The 10,471-nt window shown below is 32.3% G+C and overlaps 3 protein-coding genes across 4 annotated transcripts; all 3 read left to right on the top strand.

The window, feature by feature from the left end:
• The first annotated feature begins 1,945 nt into the window (after nt 1–1,945).
• On the top strand, nt 1,946–3,630 carry LOC108745073 (ceramide synthase 6). The gene is made up of 7 exons (XM_025978446.1): nt 1,946–2,119; nt 2,183–2,395; nt 2,450–2,773; nt 2,833–3,073; nt 3,131–3,249; nt 3,500–3,580; nt 3,615–3,630. The coding sequence occupies exons 2-7, from the start codon at nt 2,208–2,210 to the stop codon at nt 3,628–3,630; spliced, it is 969 nt and encodes a 322-aa protein (XP_025834231.1). The 5' UTR covers nt 1,946–2,119; nt 2,183–2,207.
• LOC112903963 (TAR DNA-binding protein 43-like) lies at nt 3,578–8,359 on the top strand. Of its 2 annotated transcripts, none has more exons than XM_025978490.1 (5): nt 3,578–3,721; nt 3,778–3,985; nt 4,153–4,383; nt 7,296–7,493; nt 7,782–8,359. In XM_025978490.1, exons 1-5 carry the CDS (start codon nt 3,653–3,655, stop codon nt 7,928–7,930), a joined length of 855 nt encoding a protein of 284 aa, XP_025834275.1. In that variant the 5' UTR covers nt 3,578–3,652; the 3' UTR covers nt 7,931–8,359. The 2 variants fall into 2 exon arrangements, with proteins under 2 accessions (XP_025834275.1, XP_025834274.1); XM_025978489.1 differs by having other exon boundaries at nt 7,287–7,493.
• LOC108742614 (TAR DNA-binding protein 43) lies at nt 5,305–7,186 on the top strand. The gene is made up of 6 exons (XM_025978510.1): nt 5,305–5,770; nt 6,268–6,437; nt 6,497–6,637; nt 6,694–6,901; nt 7,069–7,123; nt 7,171–7,186. The coding sequence occupies exons 1-6, from the start codon at nt 5,521–5,523 to the stop codon at nt 7,184–7,186; spliced, it is 840 nt and encodes a 279-aa protein (XP_025834295.1). The 5' UTR covers nt 5,305–5,520.
• Nucleotides 8,360–10,471: the final 2,112 nt, after the last annotated feature.

Genomic DNA, 10,471 nt, shown 5'->3' with positions numbered 1-10,471 from the left:
CAATGGATTTTATGGGAATGATTATTACTATACATCTATTAAAAAACCATAATGGCCGACATCAGTGACAATGCGACAACAATTGAAAAAGAATGATGGCCGACAACAGCAACAATTAGAAAATAATGATGGCCGACAACAGCAACAATTAGAAAATAATGATGGCCGACAACAGCAACAATTAGAAAATAATGATGGCCGACAACAGCAACAATTAGAAAATAATGATGGCCGACAACAGCAACAATTAGAAAATAATGATGGCCGACAACAGCAACAATTAAAAAAAATGATGGCCGACACTACGTCATAGTATTGCTCACAAAAGTGAATTTTGAGCACTCACACCAATGGTGCTAACACTTTCGAGCTCACAATGGCTGATAGGGGGGGAAGAACTAGTTTTTATTAAAAGTAAAATTTTAAAGAGATGTAGGTTGAATACAAGTCAGAAAATTGATCTTCCATTGTGGGTAGTGTTACTATGGTTACCAAGATAATCAACGAATCAGAATTAGGTAATTGTCTGGACCAATGCCATTGACGAACACTTTAAATGAGATTGAACTGATAAAAACCTTTGAAAAAGTATTAGACAGTAATTTTTAAGTTAAAAATCTGTATTGCTTCGTTTTTTTTTTATATCCACATGCCTATTAAAATTAATAACGTCAGACCAATAGAGGGCAAAATACTAACTTTCCTATAACTTATTCATCTCGAACAAATTTGAATTATGCAAAAGAAATTACAAAATTTGCTTAAATGTTAATCGTGACGGTGGCCTCTTTGGAATCGATCTAAATACGATTATGTGCATACAATAAAAATTAGAAAGGCAGGTCAGGAATAGGAACTTGACAGATATTTCAATGTTGTGAGCCATTCTGTTTATAAAGCGATATAGGTCAAATAAATCAAAAATATCCTACCTGTTTTTCCTTAAAGACATTTTTACTTTTCAGTTCCTGTAAAACTTTAGTGAAATGCACGTTTTTATCACATATTTCATCGATTTCAGTATTAGAAACACTTTTTTTGCGGTTCACATGAATGTCACTGTTATTTTTAATTATCGCGGTCATTTTCGTTCCACTATTCCCGTAAACTTCATGAGAATCATTACGAAATTTAAAGTCATCCCATGATCGCGATTTGCGGTTTTCAAGTTTGTTTTTTAACACCTGTCTTCGGAAATGACTGCTACTCACCAAACTATCTAAAAATTTCGGTCTGGTAGATCGTCTGTCACTTTGCGAATATTTCAACATTGTCTTTGAATCTTTTGAACTGTTGGGCATCATTTTATCTACTGGTATTTTAGCATGCAGAAGACGTTCATCTTCAGGTAGTTCTAATGTATTCTTTGTCTTTGAATTAAAACTTTGCCCTCGTTTTAATTTTATACTAAACATCTTGCCTGCGCTTATAAACTTCTTTCTTTCTTTAGTAAAAAGATCAGCTTGTTTACTGTTATCTTATCTCTTATCATAGACAATGATAAGCAAGTATGTACTATCATACCATAAAACAACTTTAAAAACTGTTCAAGTACTTTAGTGTAATGAATAAACTTATTCATCTATTTATTTATTTGTTTGTTTATTTATGTAAAACTATTCTTTTAGTTGTTCATATACGTATTTATTTTAAACAGTTATCTTTTTTACCCTTTTGCATATACTATCAATGGTATTTTGAAATGTCTGTACAAATTATAACCGTATGGAGTTAGCTGCAACATTCTAGACTTAATTTTGAAACGCAGAAATATTTCTGCGTATCTCTGCAGCATTGAAATTATGCTGATAAGTTTTAAATTAAACAGATAAGATGCTTTATATTTATTCACTAGATGCTAGAAGTATCAGATAAATATGAGTCAATTTGACTCTAATGATAACATTTTTCGTTACTTGATGTTTACATTGCAAAAAACAAATAATGACCATAAATTTTCTTTTGGTGATCTATGGTTACAACTAGTCGACATAGAGTAGTTTTTATATTATCTATGTTTCTGTTTATCTATGACTTTTATTGCTTATGGTGGGTGTCTTCTGGGTGTTGTCTCTGGAATCCTTGATGCTACTAAAACTAGTAAATTATAAAAGGAAATGTATTTAAAATTGTTCATATAATATTTTTGGTGTAACTTATTGCAGCTTATGTATAATTGTAGCAAATAGTGTCAGTGAAATTTAATAATGTGGGAATATCTGGAACGAGCCTCAGAGGTATTCTGGAGTGAGTCGGTTTGGTTACCGCCTAATACAACATGGAAAGATATTGCTCCTGAACCAGGCAAATCGGTGACTTTTCCAAACTCGAAGCATTTGTATTATCCAATACCAATGGCATTTTTAATGTTAGGATTGCGATATTTACTCGAAAGGTAAGTGGAAGGTTATGTTACTCTACTCAAATTTTAACGTTGTCTTTTCAAAAGGTATTGGTTTGCCCCAGTCGGATTGTCTCTAGGTATTAAGAATACTAGGCCCAAAAAAGCACCGTCAAATCCAATTTTAGAAAAAGCATACCAATCAAAATCAAAATTAAGTCATAAACAGATTCAAGGATTGGCCAAGCAACTAGATATGTCAGAAAGACAGGTTGAAAGATGGTTAAGGTTAAGAAGAAGTCAGGATAAGCCATCGACTTTGGTAAAGTTTTGTGAGAATTCTTGGCGTTGTTTTTATTATACCATAAGCTTTATTTATGGATTAACCATCTTGTGGAGCAAGCCATGGTTGTGGGATATAAACGAGTGCTGGTAAAATTTCCATTTCCATTTTTATTTAATTAAGACTTGTAATTAAACATTTACTTCAGGTACACCTTTCCCAATCAGTCTGTTACAACAGATTTATGGTTCTATTACATGATGAATTTGACATTTTATTGGTCATTGTGCTTTAGTCATTTCTTTGATGTTGTTCATAAAGACTTTTGGCAAATGTTCATTCATCATGTAGCAACTATAGTTTTAATGTCCTTATCATGGATAGGAAACTTAGTAAGAATAGGAAGTTTAGTAATTGTGGTTCATGATTGTGCCGATGTATTTTTAGAGGTATAATTTGTTGTTATACTATCCATGGAAAACTCTATATGTATGTATATTTTTTAGGCTGCAAAAATGACCAAGTATTCTGGTTATCAAAGAGTTTGTGATGTAATTTTTGCTATTTTTACAATTTCATGGATAATTACAAGGACTGGAATTTATCCATTTTGGATAATAAGGAGGTGAGCATCCATTTTTTTTTATAACTTTTATGTAAACTAAATAACATAACAAGTATTTACATTGTATTTAAAAAATGATAACTTTTGCCCTGATTAAGAAATATTTTTTTTATGGATCACAAGATTAGAGATAAACACTTATGACAATTTCCAGTGTTTGGAATGTAAATATTTTTGTTATAATATATACAGGATTTTTATTTATTTTATTTATTGTGCTGTCCACGTCGTTATACGACACTTTTTGCAGTACTTCCATCGAAGCACCAAAAATAGTGCCGATGTTTCCTGCCTATTACATTTTCAACAGCCTTTTACTCTNTATGTTTAGGTTAAAAAGGACCCAAAATCTGGACAGTCTAAAGGATTTGGATTTATTAGGTTTGCTTCTTATGAATCACAGATGCGAGTACTAGCCCAAAGGCACATGATTGATGGACGATGGTGTGATGTGAAGGTTCCCAACTCAAAGGTAAAGAACTTTGATTATTGTAGTTCTCTAAAAGTATTTTAACTTTTTCTTTTTAGGAAGGATTGATTCAGCAAGTACCTTGTAAAGTATTTATAGGACGTTGCACAGAAGATCTGACTGCTGATGACTTAAGAGAGTATTTTGGTAAATTTGGAGAAGTTACAGATGTTTTTATACCAAAACCATTCCGAGCATTCAGCTTTGTTACTTTTCTGGACCCTGAAGTTGCCCAGAGTTTGTGTGGAGAAGACCATATCATAAAAGGTAACAGTTTGTCATTACACTCATTTCATTAATAAATGCAACTTAATAATTATTAATTAATATTATTGAATTATTTTAATTAAGTGCCTTTTTCTTGAAACATACATAAGTGTAGTAAAGGCTATTGTATTTGAGAATAATACACTTTTAAATTTATCTTTGTGAAGGTGTATCTGTGCATGTGTCGAATGCGGCTCCCAAATCGGACAATCGTGGGGGCTACGGTAGTGGGGGCGGTCGAGGACCGGGAGGACATGGGGGTCGCGGTCCTGGATCTAACGGTCCCGACGGTCCTGGTATGTACAATCAACGCTATGGTCCAGGTCCCAACCAGAACAATTGGGGCAACCAAGGTGGTCCTCGAGGAAATCTGGACATGCCAAATTTGCAAGCTTTGGGTGAGTAACTATTTTTTGAGGGTTGCAGTAGTACATATTAATGCTTTTGTTGTCTCCCTTCCCATAAATATTGTTCTCCCTCTTGTATAGTGAATCGTCTTATTCCCGCTACATACGAAGCCCTTTCGAAAAATAAAAGTTACCATACATAAGTTTGTTGCATGTCTCCCCCCATCCTGTATATTTTTTCTCCTCCTTTGTATGATCAGGTACGTCCCCCCATTTCCATGTATTTTTCGAATTTTGTAAATGTCTATAACTTTTGTAACACAAATTGAATTAACTAATAACACAGATTTAACAGGAAGCAAATCTCAAATTATGCAGTGCAACATTTCAGAATGCTTGTGAAGTCTGACGTGATTATGGTGCATTATTTTAGTCTTTCTACCCATTAAATGTGTGTTATTATTTGATATGAAGTATAACTATCGATTAATTATTATGATTTAATATTATGATTGCTTGCAGTGTTTTTTTTGTTTAAATAACACTAATAAGCCTTCAAATTAATTTTCACTGTCGATCTTAAATGAGACGTTAAATAATCTCTGTCAAATTAATTAATGTAGTGAGCCTAGTAAAAATGTTGTTACTTTTAAAACTAATTCATGAATTATCTGTAATCTCAAATTATGCATTTACATTACTAAGTATTACAGCGAATTAAAAAAACTTTTCAATTCTCTCCAATATCTTTGTAATAAAAATAAAATATACTAAAGTTGAAAGAAAAATAAACTTTGTACTTGTTTGTTATGGATTAATAAATAACAATTTATGTGACTGCATTGTTTTTCTTTCGTCTTAATATCACAAGTTCTTATTTTAAGCTTTTTGATAAAGTGTTGAACTAGGTACTACCAGAAATAATTTAAGTGGTCATTATTAACAATTTGTGAAAATTACTCCTAATTTGTAATAACTTGTTCGGTGAGAGTGAATTTCAAATTATTCCCGCCGTTTGAGTTGTCATTTACGTTAAACCAAACGGATGTTTGCGACAACTGATTTGATTGTCATCCGGCATCCGCCATATTAGGTATTTCACTGCAGTGGACGACAGTTTGTCGACTAAGTGCTTGTGTTTCACAGCACGTGTACTTTTAATTTAAGAGTGATTTTGATTGTGTGTGCATGAGGATGTCGGTCGAATATTTGCAAGTAGCTGAAGACGAGGGCGAGGAACCCATTGAGCTACCCACGGAGGACGACGGCACATTGTTACTTAGCACCCTCTCAGCTCAATTTCCAGGATCATGTGGATTAAAATACAGAAATCCCGATTCAAAAGCCATGCGAGGTGTAAGATTAAGCGATGGACGATTACATCCACCACCAGAGATTGGATGGGGCTCTCAGGTCTTTTATTGCGTTTTTCCCAAAGGTACAATACTACATGGTCATTTTATTTTCTAAAGGCGGGTAGATTTTTGTTTGTCACTTTAAAGATCCTTGAAATAAATTGAAGGTGATCATGTTTGCATAATAGTGAGTAGATAATAATAAATATGTGCATGCACAAACAATTAAACTTGGCTTTCAATTACATTTTTGTGAAAAAGATTTGTTGCACAAATAGGTTATGAAACCCATAAATAGCCATAATGTTTACCTCTAATTTATCCTTATTTTTGCACTCTTATTGGATTAGTTACCAATATATGAACATAACAGCCTTATTAGGCTGTAATGAACTTTATTCTCACTGAAAATTTTTGGAATATGAATATATCCTGCTGTAGTGAATAATTTAATAATCCGAGTTTACTTGTCTTTTTGTTGTGTAACATTTGAAAATAAAAGATAGAGAGCTGTTAAAAGTCTGTTAGAAATTTGTTTTATGCTTTTATTGAATTGCAATCTGTAAGTATATTATTATAGAGAATAAGAGGAAATCAGATGATGCATTGGAGAACTCCACAGCAAAGACAAAGAGGATAGAGACTAAACTAAAATGTACAGATTTAATAGTGTTGGGGTTGCCTTGGAAAACAACTGAGCAAAATTTACGAGAGTATTTTGAAAGTTTTGGAGAAGTAATAATGGCTCAGGTATGATTTCTTACAGACAATTGCTTTTGCTACGTTATAAAGTCATTAATTATGTTTAGGTTAAAAAGGACCCAAAATCTGGACAGTCTAAAGGATTTGGATTTATTAGGTTTGCTTCTTATGAATCACAGATGCGAGTACTAGCCCAAAGGCACATGATTGATGGACGATGGTGTGATGTGAAGGTTCCCAACTCAAAGGTAAAGAACTTTGATTATTGTAGTTCTCTAAAAGTATTTTAACTTTTTCTTTTTAGGAAGGATTGATTCAGCAAGTACCTTGTAAAGTATTTATAGGACGTTGCACAGAAGATCTGACTGCTGATGACTTAAGAGAGTATTTTGGTAAATTTGGAGAAGTTACAGATGTTTTTATACCAAAACCATTCCGAGCATTCAGCTTTGTTACTTTTCTGGACCCTGAAGTTGCCCAGAGTTTGTGTGGAGAAGACCATATCATAAAAGGTAACAGTTTGTCATTACACTCATTTCATTAATAAATGCAACTTAATAATTATTAATTAATATTATTGAATTATTTTAATTAAGTGCCTTTTTCTTGAAACATACATAAGTGTAGTAAAGGCTATTGTATTTGAGAATAATACACTTTTAAATTTATCTTTGTGAAGGTGTATCTGTGCATGTGTCGAATGCGGCTCCCAAATCGGACAATCGTGNATACAAGTACTTATCTTTTTTTTTGTTGAGAATTATTTTAACAACTTATTTAGTAAACTCAAATTATAATTTCCTTCTTTTAATTTTAAATTAATAAACTGCAAATAATAGTTGGCAAGATGTCGTTGTTGACCCTTGATATTAACAGTGTTGTATATCATACGGGCAGGTATTACAGGTCAGCAAGGTCAGAGTGGTCAGCAACAAAACTGCAACCCTCTTGGGCTGGGCCTTAATTTGGGCGCGCTCCCCATGAATCCTGCATTAGTAGCTGCCGCACTTAATCAAGCCAGTTGGGGCCTTATAGGCAATCTCCAGAACCAGGGTGAGCCAAACTTTAATCAGGGCTTCAACAATCCACCCAATAGCAATTCAGGTGAGTTTAGTGACTGTCAAGTGTTCGTAGTGGGTGTATCATTCACTTAAGTGTTGTCTTCATTGCGTACCTTGCATCTGTCTCTTCGTAACCACCAATTCCCCCCCTCCTGCGATTCCTAAAAGGAAACTGACTCCTACCAGCATTAGAAGCTGGTGGTATTAAAATACCCAAACTTTTTTTTTGTAACGAGCTCAGATAAATAATTATTGTTTATTCAATGCAGTAGTTAGCAATAGCACTAGCTTTCAGATGGTTTTTTGAGATATATTTTTATATTGTATTTAGGTAGTAACGCGAACGGTGGCAATCAAGGGGGAGGTAACAATCCCGGTTTCCTGAGCTGGATGAACCAAGGCCAAGGTCAGGACGGTCAGTGGCCGAGACCGCCGCCGCAGCAACAGCAGCAGGACAAAGGTTTTTTAAAGTATGATTAATCTTTTCTGCTAATTTTCATTACCTCCTTTTCATAAGCCACACTGCTCCGCCATTGTTGTTTTTTTATTATTATTATTATTACCACCGTTATATACTATATGTTTAATATAACTTGAAGCAGTTGTTTATATTACACCTGTTATATTATTATAATAGTGATTTTAATACCCACCACTTGCACGTTTTTACGCAGTATTCCAAAAAATATCAATTAGCTCTTTGAAATCTCGAAACGGGTTTTAATAGTTTACTCTTTAATATTTTGAACGGACTTTATCGGCCTTCAAGACCAAGTAACCATTACATTTTGATCTTTTGATTAGTTTGACTTTTAGAAGCTTTTTTGCCTTATTATTTGTTCATTAATATGATGCTCATATATAATTTGATTTTATACAAATTGTAAATTATTTAATTATTATACAATCGTCGTGTNATTTTGAACGGACTTTATCGGCCTTCAAGACCAAGTAACCATTACATTTTGATCTTTTGATTAGTTTGACTTTTAGAAGCTTTTTTGCCTTATTATTTGTTCATTAATATGATGCTCATATATAATTTGATTTTATACAAATTGTAAATTATTTAATTATTATACAATCGTCGTGTATATTTTTAGTTTTGTGTTGGTTTTTTGGTCTTGTGGGTTCTTCAAAGCTTTTTGATATGTTTCTTTATGAAAAGGAGTGCCCTGTAGTAATAGCTAAAAAAAGAACATATTGTGTGTTGTGAAATTTCGTATAAAATGTATCAAAAAGTAGTAAGAATAGTTTGATTTTGAGGTAATTCAGCGAAAGGCTGCTTAATTAGCAGCAGTACTTGTATAACAATCGTCATTCAATCAAATTAATTAACTGGCATTCTAGTCTTCCTTTGCCTAATGGAATTTTGGGTTTTATTTAGCTCAATTTCATTTGATTTTCTCTTTTTGATGAACGAGTATTATAATTAAGTATCCTAACTTTATCACAATCTAATCGACTTTCATATATTTGCTGTTAACTTACCAACAAAAATATGGGACTTGGAAAAATTTATCATATGTACTTGGCATTTTATTAGTATTATAACATGACATTATAGCAAAAGATTAGCAAAATCAAGTGACACTTCTTGATGATTTATATTTAAAACATTTTCAATAACGGTGGTTGGAATACTGGTCTAATAAAGTTCCTCGTACTGTTGGAGCTTTTTGTGTTGCAAGCCGAAGTGTTCAAATTAAGTAATTTTTTTTGTGTCGTACCCCCTCATGTGTGTATGTGTGTGTGCACCTTGTTTTTATGATGTTGTTATCCCGTTTTTTTCTTGGTTTGCTCACTTAAATCATAATTAAGCAGTTTTTCGATATGCTTTACAGCTATGTAGATTATTATTGCAAATATTTATATACCACACAATTAAAATAATGGATAAAAGTGAAGAAAGAAAATAATGTTTCATGTTTTGAAAGAAATAAACGAAATAATGTGAGAGTTGTTGCTATTCTCAGAGAGTGTTTTTTATATTCATGCATATGCAATTAAATATTTTTGAGAAGAAACGTATATATTTCTTTTTTAATTATTTTTTATTTATTGAAGAGTTTTTTTCATTTCAAGAATGATCATCTAATATTATTCTGACTACGATTATTATTATTATTATTAGTAGTAGTATAGTGTTATGACATGGGTGGGAGGCTCTTTCAGTTAATAATATTAAAAAGATCGTCGCTTATTAAGACTAAAAACGTCTACAAAATTCTCCTTCTAATTATTACTTTAATGTAATTATTGAGAATGTTGCGGCGTTTAGTGAATTTAATTTTGTGCATTTCAAAGCTCGATTTTTTTGAGATTAGTATACGCTTTACTAAAGAACTTATCGTTAGTATGATTTTGGGAAAAATGGGAAAATACGTACGTTACGTTATATGAAATATTTTTGTTTTTGAGTTCAGTAAATCACTTCCTAATTTGCTATGATTCTTTATAGGTATGTATCAGCGATATTAAAATGGTTTGGAGAGAGTGTGATCGCGTTTACTTCGTGTTGAGAGTTTAATATGAAGAATTTGAAAATGAATATAAAATATCAAAAAAGAGACGATGAGTAAATAATAAAAAAAGTAAAATTGTTGAATAAAAGTTAATAAGAGACAGTTTCGGTAATTCGGTACGGTTCAGTTTAAGTTGTGAAAGTGCCCGTGTATAATTACTATTATAATTATAATTGTTCGTTGTTAATCGTTCTTTTTTGCATTTCTTTCTTCCAATTTTAATATTGTATTTTATTATGATATATTTGAATTAGAATGACGACTCTGAGAGCAGGAGCAAGTTTGCTGCATTATGATAAACAATTGACTTTTGACGAGTGATCATTGAATTTCTTCTTGGGAGCACTAGTGTTTTGTAGCCCATTCAGCAGTTTAAATAAATTTTGTTCGTGGGAGTGTGTGTTTTTATTCTAATCATAAGCCTTGATTTTCGTTTTGGAAAGTAATGTATGGAAATGGTATGTAACAATTCAAAAAAAAAAAAAAATCAAAAAAT

The sequence above is a fragment of the Agrilus planipennis genome, unplaced genomic scaffold (genome assembly GCF_000699045.2).
Source record: "Agrilus planipennis isolate EAB-ADULT unplaced genomic scaffold, Apla_2.0 scaffold6, whole genome shotgun sequence".
Lineage (NCBI taxonomy): Eukaryota > Metazoa > Arthropoda > Insecta > Coleoptera > Buprestidae > Agrilus > Agrilus planipennis.
This window is presented reverse-complemented; position numbering and strand designations above follow the sequence as displayed.